The sequence below is a fragment of the Nomascus leucogenys genome, chromosome 15 (genome assembly GCF_006542625.1).
Source record: "Nomascus leucogenys isolate Asia chromosome 15, Asia_NLE_v1, whole genome shotgun sequence".
Lineage (NCBI taxonomy): Eukaryota > Metazoa > Chordata > Mammalia > Primates > Hylobatidae > Nomascus > Nomascus leucogenys.
Window position 1 is genome coordinate 81,945,316 of NC_044395.1, and position 18,983 is coordinate 81,964,298.

At 37.6% G+C, this 18,983-nt stretch overlaps 1 protein-coding gene across 2 annotated transcripts in view; it reads left to right on the forward strand.

The window, feature by feature from the left end:
• The window catches only part of NELL1 (neural EGFL like 1), a 915,720-nt gene that overhangs the window by 444,930 nt on the left and 451,807 nt on the right, over nt 1-18,983 (forward strand). For both annotated transcript variants that reach the window (XM_030829406.1, XM_030829407.1), the window contains exon 13: nt 5,217-5,342. In XM_030829406.1, the coding sequence (XP_030685266.1) occupies nt 5,217-5,342 (126 nt within the window). The remainder of the gene's footprint in view (nt 1-5,216; nt 5,343-18,983) is intronic.

Here is an 18,983-nt window from a genome sequence, read left to right on the forward strand (position 1 = left end):
AAGAATCATTATGCCACATCAAGTTTCATTTTACAGTCCATAAATATACCTTTTAAAACAAAAACAAACTATTTCACCATCCTGGGGAGGGATTTAAATCATGTATTTTTATTACCTCAAAAGACCACCAGAAAATGAGCTCTAATATTTCAAAAGCGACAAGCAATTTATAAGAATGAATCGCAATTTAAGCCCCATTATACTCAAGATGATATATGCTGCAATGGGGTTTATAGATGTTTCTCTAACAATACTTAATGATAAAAAACCTTAGGATGCTTTGTTACTCTTTTGTAATTCCATAGTCTCAAGCAATATGGGTAGAGGTTGTGTCAATCTGTGAGTTCCAGCTGGGAGCCAAATGCTTCTGCCTGTTTTGGGGCCTTGGGTCACTGGAGCCTAAAGTGTGAAAGTATAAGGATTTGATTTAAAAGAGCCAAGGAAGCAGTGATGCACAGAGCAGAATTGCCATTTTAACGGAGGATGTAATGCCAGAACAAATGTCATGAATGGCCTTGCACATGGATATAGAATTTAGAGATCTATTTGTTTCTATACACATCATGATGCATCCAACATAATCATAGTCATAAACATCAGCTACAGCTAACATAATCATAGCATCAAAATGTTATTGAGCGCTAAAACTGGCGCAGTGAGAACAATGACAACTTTGTGGTCATATTGTTTGGATCCAGACCCAGGTTTCTATGCTTACTGATTTTGTACTTGGGCAAGTGAAGTCACCTATAATCTCCAAGCCTCAGTTTCGTGGCATGGAGATACCTACCACGAGGAGTCAAGATAAATGGAATGATGAGATGCTCCATATGAAGTATCTAGCATAGTGTCTGATACCTAAAAAACAGCATATATTTGTTGGGTATTTACCAGTTGCCAGGGGCTGTTCCTAGTTTTCCTTTATAAGGTACGTACTATTAGACTCTTAGAATATGGGTATCAGCCTGTGCCCAACAATGTGCTTTTAAAATAATTCGTCCTTCCAGTAGATGTCAGGTTAACTGTGGTTCTTCCCAGTAAAGCTTTCTGGACTGATTCACATATTTAGCGTGAACCTGGATTTGTGTATGTTCAACTTCCACTGAGATTCAGCCTCAGGCTTAGCCTCTTCTTGTCTCCTGGCTTCTGGATGAATATGACCATTGCTCAAGATATCTGCTTCAGGCAGAGCACTGTCACCACCTGGGCAAAGGTCAGACTGCATTTCAAGTCTGTGGTTAGCATACTAATTGCTTTGGTCCAACTCAATTTCTCACTTTAAATGTCAATTTGTTCTTTCATTAGGGAGTTGTGATTTTTGTTTGGTAATTATTCAGTACCCTTCAGAGCCTTTTTTCTGTGAACAAAAAGCAGCCTTTGTCCTAGGCTCATTTATAAAATTTATAAAATCTCAATTGTTCGCTATTTCTGAAGATTGTTTTCTCAGGCTAGCCCAGCTCTCCAAAGATGTTAATTTTTTTGACTCTGTTTATAATCAGATTTGCTTTTGAAACACCCTTAAATTCTATTGAAACTGTCTTCTTGGTTGTATGTTTCCCTGAGGGTGGAGAGGCAATCTTTGGCAAACGTGTTGCCATTCCATCCTCTGTTCCCATCCCAAAACCATGAGAGCTGCCAATTGCTTTCTTTCTTTTATCTTCTTGTCTCAAGAGAATCAGCTGGATTACTCCACTTCACTTTCTCTCTCTTCTCCCCACCATTTTTACCACAGGATAGCTTTTATATCTGGTGGTTACATGACGAAGAATAAGCAACGAAGGCAAGATTGTGACATTTTAATTTTCTGGTACATTCATCAACTTTTCATCTTTATTTCAGTCCTTTCTCTGGACTAGTACCAGGAAATCATTAGATATGCAAGAGCTGAAATTAATAATGGTATAAACTGAAAACCTACTCAAAAACACATCAGCAGAGCAGCAGGGACATGTGGGCACGGGGTCTCAATGACATGTAGAGAGCAAGGGTTGGATTAAATCCATGTGAAAAATTCTCACTGGGGTTTTCTAACCATCCCTTGTTTGATTTTTGAAAATATTTTTATTCAGGGCCTTGGAATCTTATGAAACAAAGAAATAGCTTGGCTGGCTTGATTCAAAATAAGCTTGTTATAGCCAAGTAACTCCTTCAAATCTAGATGAGGCGGAGGCCTCTCATCAGCTTGGTGATGGCCTAAGGAAAATGAGCCAGGAGATTTCTCTGGAAGGTGTTGACAAGGGTCCCTGACAGGGAAACATTCATTGCAGTCAGCAGGCTGGTTGGCAGCTGTGGCCCATGGGCTGAAGACTGAATTGCCTCTAAGGCAAGTCCTGACTAGTTTCTCATCTTAAAGGATGGCTGGGCATCCCAGCAGAGTGAGATGGAGTTCAGTGTGGCTGTATCTCTGTGAGTAAAATACCAACGTGATTTAGCCTTCAGCGTGCCCTGCTCCAATCAATTCTCTTCACTACAGCCAGAGTGATATTTTTAAAACAGAGAAATTGAATTGTGTTACTACCCTGATGAAAGTTCGAGCTCCTTCACATGGCCCTCAAGGCCTGCCGGAATCTAAAACTGGTAATATTTTATGAACAGCACACTAATGTCCACACAGGATCTGGCCCAAGCTTATTTTTCCAGTTTCATTTCAAATAAGCAAAGCTCCTTTTTGTAACTAAGTCGCCTCAAACATTCTTTTCTATGTGGTAGGTTATTGCTCTTCCCTTGGCCTATTTCACTTCTGTTTCATGTCTCAGACGAACCTTCACTACCATAGAGAATCCTTCTCTGACTCTCTCAGAGTAGGTCAAATTCCTCTTGTTGAAAGATCTCACATCCTTGGTAGAATTTATTACACATTTTGCTCAATGCCTTGCCTGTCTGTGAGGTCTATGTGGCATTTTGTTCATCAGTCCGCCTCTGGGCTTAGTAGAAAGCTAACTAATGTTCTTTGAATGTACGTGACTAAATGATTCTTTCCATTTCTAACTCGACAGACTTTAGCCTCTATAGTTTCCCTACCTTCATTCTCTACCTGATGAATTCTTGCTCGTCTTTCAAGATGAAGCTTAATGATATCCTTTTTTGTGATAACTTTTATAGTCATTCTCTGCACCAATCAGGGAAGGCATGGTGGCTTAAGTCAACAAAGGCATATTTTTAGCTCATGCAACAGGTATATGGTGCCTGCCTGGTGGCTTGCTCCTCTCTTGGGGGCCCAGGTCGAAAGAGTCTCCATGTCTTTGCTTCCATGGGTTGCAAGGCAGAAACAAGAAAATGTGGTAAGCTGGATGCTGGCTCTTAATCTTTCCACTTAGAAGTGATATGCTTCCACTCAGATTTCATGATCAATCATGAGATTAATTTAAACCATGCTTAAATTTGAAAAGGATGGGAAAATACAATTGTGCTTTGTGCCCAGAGAAAGGAAAACTGGTAATATTTTATGAACAACACACTAATGTCAAGCACCCCTCTCTAATACCTGGCGTCTCTTCTTGTTTCCAGCCTCTCACTTGTTATGCCTATTTTCACCCAGCCTTTCATCATCCTACCAAAGACCTTATAAGCAACAATAACTAAATCACTTCCAAAATCTTAATGTCACCATACTATTCTATGACTCCTTCTTTTAGTTTTCTAGCTCTTGGATTCCAGTGGTCTGACTGTAGTAATTCCTTGCCTTCATCAGGATTCTTGGTGCAAGTTGAGTTCCCCCAGGAAGCAACCTCTGTGATTGACCTGCAGGAAGTTGATTGCCTTAGTTATTTCACTAATTTCTGGTGTTTTGTTCTTATTTCATAGTTATGAAAGTCTTGCTAACTGTGGGTCTCCTTCTTGGAGCTCAATGACCTCACAATAACTTTTATTTATAGGCTGTCAGATCTTTAGCTCTGAAAAGAATCTGATGTTATTTCAATGTATTTTATTAGGAAATAAATCAACTTACTTTTCTTTTAAAATAAATAGATTAATGAGTTTCCTAGTGACTCAGTGTAGCCATTTTTATCCTCAGTTTCTGTACATTAATAATATTAAAGCTCTAATGATTATTGTAATAGAAATACTGTATTTGACTAATCACCATTTTTCAAGAAGCTTTCATGAAGTAAATAATAGTGAATAACTTCTGAATTCAAATCCCAGGTCTAGCATGTTCCAAATGGATGACTTTGTGCCAGATATTTAACTTCTCTAAGCCCCAGTTTTCTAGACTATAAAACAGGAGTAGTGTTTGTATTTTGCTCATGGGATTGCATATGGATTGCATTAGATAATATCTTTACAGATACAAAATACTGGGTTCAGAATTGACCACTGGGACAAAATGATGAGGATACTGGGACCCAGAGTAGTTAAATGCAAGTCATAGGCTATTAATCAGCAGAACCAGAACTAGAGCTCACAATTTTTATCTTGGATTCCCATGATGTACTCATGTCCTTCTTTCTCTAACCATCACACACAAGCAATCTGAGTAAAAGGAACTTAAATCTATTTTTGAAAACAATCTCCAGAAAAGGCTAAACTCTGTGCTTAAGGTTATAGGTTATTTTAATCCCTATCACGAAATTTTATGAGAAAGCAGGTGATGCTCTGAACTGCATCCCAAAAAGAACAAGACTTTTTGTTGAATCAACCCATTATTCTATCACATGGGAAGGAGCCCCAGGTCAAAGGATAAGAGACATTAACTTGCATCAGGCAACAGCAGTTGTCTATATTCATAGTACAACATGGGAGAAACTGGCTACACCATCATTTTGTAGCATATGGATTGAAGCATGTCTTAGTAAGACATACAAGCAGAGAGGGGCTGGATTCCCTTGATCCCTCTGATAAAAGCTATACCATGTACTGTGGACACTTAATAAATATTCATTGATATCAACTTGGTGGACACAGAACTCCTTGAATTTGGACATTTAAAAAGAGTATTCTCCTTGGTAAGAAACTAATAGTTGTAAATTCAGTCTTCATACTTCTTGGGCTCTTACCTGTTTTGTCTCACCATGCATCGTTCTAGAAACACTTTCAGCTCAGGATGGGATCTAATGTACCAAGCTGAATTTTCACCTAAGCTTTTGTGTTTAATGCATGTTACTTTGTCTCTTGGCTTCTATGGACATTTACCTTTTGTAATTTATCTGCAAAATGATTACACTCTTTTTCCATTATTTTGCTAACCATGATCTTACTTATTTTTTTTCCTTCAGATATTGATGAGTGTGCAGCTAAGATGCATTACTGTCATGCCAATACTGTGTGTGTCAACCTTCCTGGGTTATATCGCTGTGACTGTGTCCCAGGATACATTCGTGTGGATGACTTCTCTTGTACAGGTGAGCTTTAAGAAGCAGTGTTGTTTTTTTAATTCATCCATTCTCTGCACCATGTCTGTGTTGTTACATTTAATTCCTAGTGCACAAAGTACTATTTTTTATCTAAATAGTTCTTCTCTTTATTACTTCACCCCCACCTTTTGAGAAAAAAGCAATAATAAAAAAATTATCTGTATAATTGATTTCCATTCCCACTATTTCTGCCGCTGTGTGTGTGCTTGCATACATGGGTGTGTGATTTGAAACTGAAGTCCCAGTTGCCTATAGTAACACTGAGGGAGTTAGATATACTAGTTCTAAAAATAGAAAGTATCACTTATTTTCATTTCATCATGATGAGATGTTTTTGTAGATAAGAAAATGTACTTTGTTCCCACTGGGAAAGACAAGGATTAAATTTAAAGAGATGACAGGGAGTACTTGGTGGTCAAAGTTTGGGTATATAGGAGCCAGTCAAAACTATATTTAATTAATATATGCGTGTTGTCTGTGTCCCACCTCTTCCTATATCCCTTAGCACTAAAGTGGTCACTGACTCTGTTGGAGTAGCGCTGGTTTTATGGCGCATTTGGTTTGGCTTTCCAGTATATTTTCAATTATGTACATAAAGACATGAATAGTAAATTGGATAAGGGTGATAGAAGATTCCAAGTTTTTCTTCTCTTGGACCAAATGTGTTTAAATACCCAATCTGCAAGTTATAAGAAAAGGGTCCCTTGAACCCAAGATTTCAATCATGTTGTAACTTTTCCCGATGCCTGTATCTTTCTGTTTGTTCCAATCACGTTGGCATATAAAAACTGGATTCTTTACTCAGAATATAATACTGCTTTTTTTTAATGTACTTTTTTTTTCTGAATGACCTTTTCAGAAGTGCAAAAAGTTGCAAAAGTTAAGGGCACATGTTAGCATGTCCAAATTTCTTTGCCAGTGATGTCTATTTATAAGTTACCATTCTTTCGGTGAAGGGCTGGAGAGTTCAGATTGATGCAGGTTTCTGAGGACCACATAAGGTCACATCTCACTTATCTGTCTTTTACATATTATAATTAATATTCTTAGGAAAAGAAGAGATAGACTGCATAAACATAGTGTGCTAGGATTTCAATGTTTTAAAGGGTCAAAACTTTTTTGGACCAATAAACAAACACTTTCTAAAAAGCTGTAAAGTTACAGGGCCTATCACTCTGTTCTTAATAGTAAATGCAGCTCTTAACTTCCTTTAACCCTAAGATTAGAAGAAGCCAGTGAATATCCTCCTAGCCCAAGAGCACCATATTATGCAACTTAATAAACATTAATTAAGGCCCTGCTGTGTGGAAGACGTTGAAATTCTATCAGAACGCTTGCCTTTGCTCGGATTTCCTCACTGAGAAAGGAAGGCAAGAGCTGGCGCTTGTCAAATGCCTTAATAGGATAGGTGCTCTGTCTGGTGGTTTACATATGGAACAAGAATGTATTATCTTAAGAACTGGCTCCAGAATTACTTTTAGAAAGGGAACTATCTTGTTTGGAATAAAAGGTAACAGTGTGGGTATCAGTGGGCACCCAAGTGTCCTTCTCTCCCCTACACAGAAAAGAGTAAATAGCTCTGCAGGAAAAGTCTGCATCAAACACACACACACACACACACACACACACACACACACACACACACACACTTTTTTTTGTTTTGTTGTGTGTGCCTAAGAGGGAACACAAAAGACAGAACAAAAGAGAGAAAGGAAGGAGGGGAGAGGAACCAGTCAGAGAACAGAAGGCTGGGTGCTGTGGAGGACAGAGGGCTGGTGAAACCACGCAATAGTAGGATAGCTGAAAGGATTTTCAAGAGAAGAAATATTTTATGTGAGTTTTTTTTTTTTTTTATTGTTTTGCCATACAGTATGCTATGTGAGTTTTCCTCATTACCCTCAAATCTTCAGTAAAGTCTTCCCACCCTGAATGCCTCATGAGAACCGCCCTCCCTCCCTTGTTAGAATGTGGGTTAACATGGTGGACAACAGAAAGGATACCAGTGCAATTAGGATATGGGGACCACAGAGGTAACCATTATCAAGTAACCATTGTTACAGTTCTTTCTGCTGCCCCCACCAACATACACTTACTAACATACACACACATCATTATCATCACTGCCTCCTCTCAGGAATTTCAGAAATCTTGATGAGGACTGTGGATTTTCATAGGTCATAAAATAGGGGAGGTTTTTTTTCTTTAAAAAGCCTTCCTTTGATCCCAGATTTCTTTCAACCTGCTGTCCTGTTTTTCTGCTTTTCCTCACAACAAAACCTCTTAATTTGCCTGTGGTTATTGTCCTCACCTTACATTTATTCAGCTCACATATGCTCCTCACCACTCTCCGGTCAGACTTTCATACTCACCATTCTGCAGAGGCTGCATTTATCAAGGTCATTTATGAACTCTGTTTTGCTAAAGCCAGTGTTCTTATCTCAGAAGCATTTAGCAGGGCTGACCACACCTTCCTCTTTAAAGCACTTTTTTTTCTTGGCTTTTGTGCCATCCTATCTCCTGGTTTTCCCTCTGTCACTTGTCACTCCTGCCCAATGTCCCCAGCTATTCTTCTGCTGCTGACTTCTGAAAAGTTAGAGCACCCTCGGGTTCTACCCTGGTCCCCTTCCCCTTTTTACCTATAGGTTCTTTTTAGATGCCTTCATTAATCTTAGAGCTTTAATTGTATCTTTATGTCAACAACTCCTAAACGTATGGCTCCAGTTCCAATCTTTTTTCTGAACTTCTGAATTATATATTCAACTTGACATGTGCACATAGATGCTTAGTAGGAATTTCATGCTTAACATGGATAAGACAGAACTTGATTTCTTTCCACTTCGGCAAACCTCCTTCTCTCCCAACTTCTCCCATTCCAGCAAAAGCACCATTTATCCAATTTTTCTAGCCAAAAATTTAGAGATAACTCCTTCCTCTCCCCAGGGGTTGCACTTGATCACCCCTCCAATTTCAATCTATGCATTTGTCTTGTTGATGCTACCCTTTACATCTTGTCCTAAGTCTGTCCACTTCTGTCTGTATCACCTATTAACATCTTAGTGGACTTCAGCCATGGCCATCACATTGGACTTCCTGCTCCAGTCTTGTTCCATCATAACCCATTCTTCACATAGCAGACAGAGCAATTTTTTTAAAAAGAGAAATCATACAACTCTACTTAAAACTTTGATCTCGTGTCTCATTACATGGAAAATCAAATCCCTGTTTCTTATTTCAATATATAACCCTATGTGGTTTTCCTTCTTTCCCTTCCATCTTGTACTGTTTCTTTCCTTGCCCATTTTGACATGGCCATGCTGACCTTTGTCTTTTTCTCCATGTAACAAGCTTGTTTCTGTTTGTTAATACCTTTGCATGAGCTATTGCCCTTTTATGGAAGTCTTTTTTCTCTTGATATTTGTGTATTGAGCTCTCTTCTCATTTACCTCTTAGCCTAAGCCTCAGAGAGGCTTTCCATGATCAATATAAATAGCCACTCTGTTGTTTTCTGTCATACCACCTGATTTTAGTCTCTGAGTAATACATATTATTATCTGGAATTCTCTTACTTATAAATGATTCTTTTATCTGTCTCCACTAAAATGTAAACTCTGAGAGCAGGGACCTTTTTCCTTTTGTTCTCTACTATACCTTGACTACTTAGAACATTACCTGGCACAAAGCAGTGCTCAACAAATATTTGTTGAATGAAATAATGCATAAAGCTACTTGACTTTGGGCAAATTTTTCACTTTTGAAAACCTCATTTATAAAATATTGCTCACATCTGTCATACCCACAGGTTATACTGAATGTCAACTAATATATGTGAAAGTATTTATCACAGCACTTTTATCAGTAAGGATAGGATGTTCTGTAGGATGTTCTAAATATAAGTGACTTAAGATAAATTTTATTTTTTGCTTATGCTATTTGTCTATCCCTGATCAACAGAGCCGTTCTGCATACCATATTCACTTTGGGATGCAAGCTGTTGGAATGGTCACTATGGTGAACATTTCCAGTCACCAAGACAGGGGAAAGAGATCCTGGAGGCGCTCCATCAGCCATTAAATGTTCTGACCAGGAAGTGACACAAATCACATCTACTTATAACTCATTGGCTAGAACTAATCACTAGTTCCATCCAACCACACAGGGATGAGAAAATACTGTCCTACCTCATGCCTGGAATGGTAGAGAACCAGAAATATTTGGCAAATGGTACCCATGCCTACTATAGTGAGTGATACTAACAGGTTGCCAACAAATATAGTTTATTTTGACATGAGTAGCTGTTGATTAGGATAACCTTTTTTCAACAGCAGTTTATAAGCTATGTAGGTATTCTCAAAAATTAATTACAATATTAGGGACATTGTATTAAGTGCTATGATAGAAATGCAAGCAAAATAAAATGAAAAATGGCCCTTGATTGCCAAGATGAAGTGTTTGAAATGTTTTCTGAAAGCTGTGGGGGGCTGTGGGAATTGACTGAGGCATGCTAGCATGCAATGACTGTATTATGTTAGAGATTTACAATGGGGAATATGGATGGGAGACAGGAGACAGGAGGAGAGCCTCTAGGCCAGATTCAAGGACCTTCATTAGACCCTTTCATAGTAAGCTTGAGTCTTTGGAATGCTGACATTTATTTTGTGTCTTGAAAATAAGCTTGTTAGACCAAATGTGCTCTGTACTCTCCAAGATATATTATGTCCCCACCCATAATCTCTGCCATTTTTTATAGGCAAAGAAGACTTCTTTCCCTTAGTGGTCATTTGCCTATGTAATAGATGAGGTATATAATAGATATCTGCCACTATAAAATGTCTTTTCAAATGTTTCATTGCCAGATGATAATTTGCTGGGAGAAATTGACAGGCCTAAAGGCATTCCTTTATTTGACTCGGGATCCTGATATAGCATTTCTGTTATTGACATTCCTTATTTCCAAAGACCATTCTAGTCTCTTCTCAAATCAATCAGTACCTGCTGACACTGTTCAGTTGGTTTTATAACCATGTCAAGGTCATATTTTTTTCCTTTCTTTTGCTGTTTTATGTCATTTAGCTTTGCTACTCACTTTTTAGAAGTCAGTAGTCATACTGAAAAATTCTACTCAACCAAAAATAGGGAGCCTAAAGTTAAAGAAGATATATCAGCTTTGGTGATTCATTGATCTATTGGATGATTAATTAATTAATTATTTTACTATGTATGAAATATTCAGTTAGTGTCTGTCACAAGTATTATAAAAGCTAGCCACCAAGATTATTAAAAAATAATGTCTGTGCCAAGGGAATTCATGGTTCATTAATTAGGCAATATCTTCAAATGAGAAAACTGAAATGTTCATTCACCATCAAAAATATCACTTGCCAAATCAATCTTTCTTTGAAATCTTAGTAGTTTAGTTCAGTATTGGATGTTTCACCCTGTGGTAGTTATTACTACCTGACAAGTTTTAAAGAAGGAAAACCAAAATAGTCTTTTCCAATTCCGTGCTGACAGCCATGGTCCTTTCAGAAGACTACACCTGAGACAGGGGATGCTAAGCATGATGGAGGAGAAAGGCAATGCATTACACAGAACAGGAAACTTTAGCTCTTACCCAACCTTTTTCTTGCTAGAAATTGAAAAAAAAAAAAAAGGATTATATGTATGGGATAATAAAGCTCCAAGAGTTCGACATTGAGAATAATTATCTAGAGCTTAAAAGTGTGCTGTAACTTAATCATTACCTCCCTGGGGACTGGGGTTTCCCTGACATGAGTATGTGTTATATATAGAGCTCTGTACTTTTTTGGAGGAAAGTCTCCCTTGGCCTTTGAAAGGGTGATATCTAAAACATTTGGCCTCTGACCCTTGGGGGAATTTTTAGCCTTGGAATTTTCATGTGAATTGAAATTGCATTGTTTCTTGTAAGAGATCCCTGAGTTGCTCTTGCTCTTTTATGAATTTTGAAACTGGAAGAGGTCCCTGAAATGGAGGTGTCACAGGGAGGAGGGGTTTTTCTCTTCCCCATATGCTTTTGGTTTTTGGAATAGTCAACCCGCTTGATTTATTGGCCTCTGACTTTCATTTATCCCCAGCTAAACTCCCCGTGTTTTTGGCTGTTTGATAAGACATTATCATTAGATACGCAGGCAGTTTTAAAGGAAGATATTTGTGATTTACAACAAAAGCATGCAGCGATAAGACAGATACTTGACAGTAATGGGTAAGCATTCATTTTTATGCCAAAAGCTTCCCATGAAGGTAAGAAATAAAGGGAACAAGTGAGATAACAAATATCCCATGTGATCTCTGTTACGTTGCTAAAAGGACTTTTATTTTCTTGATATTGGCATGAAAGAAACCTTAAAGGAAGTTTATGTTTGAAATAGAGAAAACTTAAAGACTTAGATATAATAGCCTATTAATTTAATGGTTTGAATTAAGTACCCTATAATGAAAAGAGGTTAGACAACAGTTTAAATGCCTTAAAAGTAATAGTTGTTAGAAATGTCAGGCTGGTTCTCTGGAATATGCTTTACTCCCATGATGAACTATACAAATATTTTTAATGAAATTTTATTATAATTTTGATCAATTATATTGATGAAATAGAGAATATTTTCAAATATGATATATCTGATATTTTCTCATTTAGCAGAGCCACATGAAATGGAACTAAAACAGAACATTCTGCAACCTGATTGAGCAAAATGGTAAATTTTCCACTGATCATCATTATCTTTCAGGCCCATACCATGTACTTGTGTCAGAATGCTTGTCCTTGTTTACCGTTGGCTGTCTGGCAGCATTAAGGGACAAGTTACAGGACAATTGCTTGGCTTTCAGTCTCAGAAGAGGTGATACATTTACAAGAATGAAACAGGTCACAGGCCTCTAGAGTATTTTACTTTAGTAAAAATATGCTATATGAAATCCTTTATAGAATGCAAAGCCACCTTTTGCTTGTTAAAGATAACCAGAAACTATTTATTGATATATTGAACAAGAAAAGTCAAAATAAAGCATGTGCTGCTACTTTTGCATATTTCAAAACCAACCTAGAAGGTCTGATGATAGTTATTTATCTGTTGTTTTGATTTGTATGGCTGGAATTTCTCTCTTTTTTTCTCCTTTCATATAAATAGATAATTGGCTCTGTTACCCTCCCTCCCTATGCCCTCAGAGGAGGAATGCTACTGTACCAAAAGCAGGATTCCAAAATCCTAATTCTTTATGGCAGAGATTCTCAATTCTCACCTCAGGGTAGAATCACTTGGAATCTGGGATCTATCCCTAGAGATTTTGATTTTTGGCTGGTCCGGGGTTGGGACCCAGCTTTGGTGAGCTTGTTTAAAAGTAATTCTAATGTCCAGTCAAGGTCAAGAGCCACTGCTTTAGCACAGAACAGAAGAACAGAGAGGGTTGGAGTATGGAGAGAATATCAGAGGGAAACGGGAAGGGAGATGAATTGCCCACTGTATTTTGTAGATGAGAAAAAAGATTCCCTTGAACTGGTGGTGAGAAATGTGGAGTTCAGGAAGTCATGAAGCAGGGACTTGGATGGCTCCTGGAGGAGGGGTCCTGCTTCCAAAGCTGCACTCTGAGATGTATAAGATGCTGGATAGACAATGACTGTGAGGTATCTCTATAGATGGGGCCTCATGGGAAGATGTTGAATCTTTAACTATGACATTGCTGCTGCATTGCCTGAAAGAGCCCTAAAGACAGATGGAGCGTATCTATGGTGACTTTGTGTTCCATGGGCTGAGGACTAGGCTGCTTCTTCTGTGCCAATGCCCTGGTTATTGGGGGTCCTCTAGAGACATGATAGAGCCTAATGGAAGTGGGGAACACTTAAAATGACTGAGACATTTCAGTGACCCCACTGTCTCAGAAGAATAGGAGCTCACAACCATTCAAGTTGAATTGAAGAAATTATAGAAACTTTCATCACTTATACAAACACTTTTGTGACTGGACTTCTCTACCTATCACGCATACAAAAAATGAAGTCAATAAAAGAACAAAACAGAAAAAAATTAAGAGGTCCCTCTAAAGAGGGATTATAGTATAAAAATTCATGGAAAGTTTGTTTTTCCAGACCAATTTTAGTTTTCCATATGTAGTACTGGAAAAGCCAAAGACCACATATTTATTTCATTTAGTGATAGTAGTGTTAAAATAATGTTAGGGTTTATTAAATCCAGCACATATATCTTAGGGAGACTATCAAAGCTCATTTACCTTGAAATTTCATGATGAAAATAAGTCTGAAAGACATGTCTAGTGTTTGATTGTTTTGTTGGGTTTCAGTGGGAGTTCCTTTTTATTCCTACATGTGTTATAAAGGAACGGAACCACTTTGGCTGTTACAGAACAACCAGGATCAATGATGGAGCTTGCCCCTAGGGTGTTTGTGAACAAACCTATTAAGTACTGTGTTGCCCTTGACCCAAATTCATCATAAAAGCCTTGTTAATATTTCTGTACATTCTATTGTTAGATTTGTGCATTCAGAATCACAATAAGCCTTTCTCATAAAGGAGTTTCATTAAGGATGCTTTAGCGCTTGCAAAACTGTTGAGGCTGGTCTTGCAGCTCCACTCTATCCACATCCAGGTCATACAATGAATGGACATTTCTCTTTAACAACCAGTGTTTTATCTTATATTCTTTATTTCTATCTTAAAGACATGGTACATGCATATCTATCTATCTACCTATCTGTCTATCTACCTGTCTATCTATTTAATCTATCTGTCTATTGTTATTTCCATACTTCTTAGAAGTATAGTGAAGTGTCTTAAGATTTTGTTTTCTTTTGCTAAGATAATTGAGAATATATACCAACTATTCTTTGGCCAAAATGAAAGCTATAAATTCTCACAGTTAAAGTCTAGTGTATAAATTCTACTGGTTGCAAGCTTTGATTATGTCACTTATTTACTCTGTGAATCAGAAAGCTATTTAAATTCTCGGCTTCTTCATCAGTATTCACTGTACATCCTCACAGAGTTGTTAAAGGATAAAGTGACACAGTGTATATATATCGGTTTGAGTGCGTTTAGCTGAAAGAATAAAAAAAAAACAGAATAACATCAAATAACTGGCTTAAATGACAAATTCTCACATAACACAATGACTGTGGGGACAGTTTTTTCAGAAATAGTTAATTCAGCTGCTCCATGAAATCCTCAGTGAAACAGATTCTTTCTAACTTTTTACTTGGTTATTTTAAGCATGATAGTTTTGGAACTGGATCTAGCTCCCCTCAAGATCTCAAAACGGTGAAGTTACTCCAAGCATCAAATCCTGACTTAACCATGTCCCAAAGTCAGAAGGGAAAAGAGATTTCCCTTTTCACAGTCCCTTTTTAAAAATAAGAGTAACTTTATTAAAAACCTCAACAGATTTATTGTCATGTCTCATTAACAAAAATGGTTTGACCTACCTATTCATAAAATATACCTTAGAAAGATAAATAGAATCAAGATTTATCCCCTGAGGCTTGGGCAGATCCCAACTTCTTTTGTAGTACCTGGATAACTTACATCTAAACAAAATGTGGGTTTCTTTGTCAAGGAAGATGTGTGTGCCTGCATGTGTGTGTGTGTTTATGTTTCCATGTGTGTATAGATCCACAATTGTTAGAGGATATTAACAGCTTTGAAAACGTTTCAAGCTTAAGATTAATCAAAAGAAATGCAAATTAAAATGAAAATTAGATAGCAGTTATACTAAATTTATGTATGTGACTATCTGTGTGTAGATAGATAGATACACATATATAGATAGACATATATGTCAATCACCCTTTTCTGGAGATGGTTCAGGAATTCGGCACTTTCATACATCACTGATGGGAATGTAAACTGACACAACCTTTCTTGAGGCTAACTTGACAGTGTATAGCCAAAGGCCTAGAAATGTTTATTTATAGTAACTTATCCTAAGAAAACAATCTGTCACAATTATTTATGTAAGAAGACTTTCATTGTGGCCCTTTATTCCATTTATTATTTGTAAGAAAAAAACTGGAAGCAGCCTAAATATAAAGTCATGGAAATTCGATTAAATAAATGAAATAAATCCATATAGTGGAACATAATGCACATTAAAATAATGTTTAAAAGAATATTATGTGTCAATGGAAAAGTCTCATCATCTAACATGATTTAAGCAAGTATGTCTTCTATTTTTCATTTCAAATAATAAAAATTATGTATGAATACATACACACATACACATGCAAGCACAGACACATAGAAACACAGACAGGAAATATCCTCATACCCCTTCCCAAATAAACAGAGAACAGAGGGTATCTCTGAGTGAATGATTAAACATGATACTTTTTCTTTATACTCTATATATTTTCTAAATTTTCTGTAGAAAGAAATACAAGGCAATGAACCTATATACATATTATTATGAGAAAAGTGTTATTAAATTATTAGAAAGCAGAAAATGCTAGACAATGGTGACATTGAGTTTTTTTTCCCCAAAGTCTCCTAAATGTTACGTCACTAAATTAAAAAAATATATATTTATGAGCTGGTAGGGATAATGTCTTTCATCTTTTGTGACATAGATTATAGTTCTGCACTAAAGCGATTAAAAGCAATGGCTTTGCTTCATATTCCTGGAGAATCTACATGGCCAATATGGCAACTGAAGGCCACTTGCAATTATGGTGCTGTCTTAATTCAGGCTGCTGTAATGAAATACCTGACACTGGGTGGCTTATAAACAATAGGAATTTCTTTCTCACAGTTCTGGAGGCTAAGAATTTCAAGATCAAGGTGCCTGCAGATTAGGTGTCTGGTGAGGGCCTGTTCCTCACAGATAATTTTTTTTTTTTTTGAGACAGATTTTGCTCTTGATGCCTAGGCTAGAGTGCAATGGTGCGATCTCGGCTCACTGCAACCTCCACCTTCCAGGTTCAAGTGATTCTCCTTCCTCAGCCTCCTGAGTAGCTGGGATTACAGGCATGTGCCACCACACCCCGCTGACTTTGTATTTTTAGTAGAGACGGGGTTTCTCCATGTTGGTCAGGTTGGTCTTGAACTCCCAACGTCAGGTGATCTGCCTGCCTCGGCCTCCCAAAATGCTGGGATTACAGGCGTGAGCCACTGCGCCTAGCCAGATAATGTTTTCTTACTGTGTGCTCACATGATGAAAGGGGTGAGAGATCTCCCTGGGGTCTCCTTTATAAGGGCACTAATAACCTAATCACTCCCAAGGCCCCACTTCCTAATACCATCACCCTAGGGGTTAGGATTTTAACATGAGTTTTGGGGGAATAAAAACATTCAGACAGATTTCAGATGCTGTTTTCTTCCTGGCAGCTGATCTGATAAGTGGAGTCCTACCACACTACCTCTCATAAGCTTTTTATGAAGGGTTTTCAGAAACAAGGCAGTTGGTCCAGATTTTTCTGGATCAGGGCCAAGACAAAGAGAGATACTGAGGGGAGCATGAAAAGACCCAGTATTTCCATAGGAAAGCAACAACTGAATGAGAATCAGGGAACATACATTCCAGTCTTCCCCCCTACCACCAGCTCACTGAATGTCATCATCTCAACATTTTTCTTGGACTTTGAAAGATTAAGGTTTAACTAGCTCAATGGTTTTCAGTCAGAGTAACTTGGATTCTAAATAATGTTTCTTTTGAAGACAGTTCAGCTTCTTAAAAAAAAAGGATTATTTTACAAACTATTACTTTTCTAATTTTATGATTCTGTAAGATATGGTTTCTGACCTCTAGGAGATTATGGTCTCTTTGGGAGACATAAAATTTACATTTAAGTAGAATAATTTTATCAGGCATGTAACTGAGCTCTAAATTGTGAGTTACAGGCATTAAATGCTATGGGAAAGAGCATCGGTACTGGGAGAAAGGACATTTATTACTAACTGGTAGAGAGGAAATGTTTTCTATCCTTCCACGGGTGTCTGAAAGGGTTTGAATTTGATGTTAGGTGGGAGTTCATTGAGAAGTAATTGTGCCTGTTGCTTGAGAAATAGATCCATCTCTATTTTTATTGATCTACAATGTGAACTGGAGGTTACCTGTGTAGAAATGGAAAGAACACAGGGCTCTGAATCAGCCAGGCGTGGGTTTCTGCCCCAAGTGGGGCATTTATTCATAGCACTAACTCAAATCATCTTCAGGGAAATGGACACATCTTCTTTCTAGAATCTTACAAGGAGTGAATGAGAGAATATTTGTAAAGTGCTTGGAAGAGAGCTCAGCACAGAGTAAACGCTCGATAACTGTTAGCCGTTACTACCTCTACACATGAGGAATCCATGTTGAGGTGCGGGAGGTTAAGGAACTTGTCTACATCTGTAGGCTAGATGGTGGTGAAGCAGAGATAGGAAAGCCGACATTGTAACTCCATAAGCTCAAAGATAGGATAGGATAGCAGGCCTTGTAACTCCAGAAGCTCAAATATAACCTCCGTTAGGGCTCTTTTGAAAATGTCTTTAAAATGCGAATGCAGATGAGATTGGCTGCATTCAGACCAAAAATCTCAGAAATCACCACTGAAGAACTTATTCACGTAAGCAAGCACCAACTGTTGTCCAAAAACCTATTGAAATAATAAATAAATAAATAAATAAATAAATAAATAAATAAATAAAAATGCTAATGCAATGTGTTCAGCAAGCAATAGTCATTGTTAGAAAGAAAGAAATAGCTTGGGCTTGTGACCAAGTAAATCCATATTTAACCCACAGCTCTGCCTCTTACAAGCTTTGGAGTCTTGGGCAGATTCTTTAAGTGCTCCATGCCTCAGTTTATAACACCAAGAAAGACGATTGGGTTTTAAGGTTTGATCATGTGAAAGAAAGCCCAACACAATGACTGAGTCCTAGGTGTTACTCAATATTGAAGCCCTAAGACCTGTTCACCGTATTTCCTTTTTCTCCCTCTCCTTACTAAGTAGCTCTTAAAGCACTTAAAAGGACAACAGGGAACCTTAAGATACGTTTGGAAAGCCGCTTGCCTTGAGAAGCCCAGGCTATGTAGACAGTGTTCAGGTTCTCTGGGAAGATGAGACTTGAGTCAGATGCTTTAGGCTCATGAGTTAAGAAGGAGATGATGTAGTGTAAAGTGGACTTCAAAACAGAGTTTATAACTACCAAGGAATACATTCCTTTAATTCAAGAGAAACATCACCTTCCTAGAGTCATTAGTTTGTGAGTTGCTGTAGACCAGAGCTTTGGAATGTGCTCTGTTAGCTCCCTTTAAAAATTTAACTTTGTTCCCTAAGAAGGGAATCCCATTAAACTGCAAACACTTTTTTGCATTTATCAGCTGTGCTGGCTGGCATCTAGTTATTCCTTAAGGGTAGTCATAGGACAAATTGTTTTCAAGAGAAGCCTGGTCTAGGTTGAACACCAGGATGAAGTCTTTGGCACTCAGGCAATTTCCTTAGAGGGAATTCACAACACACAGAGAGACATATAAAGAAAATAGCAAGTTTAATAAAATTATAAAAAGGGTTTTTCTAGTTATAAAAATAGTATATTAATACTATAGCAACATTAAGAAATTTAGAAGAATAAGAAGAAAATAGGCTGGGCATGGTGGCTCACACCTGTAATCTCAGCACTTTGGGTG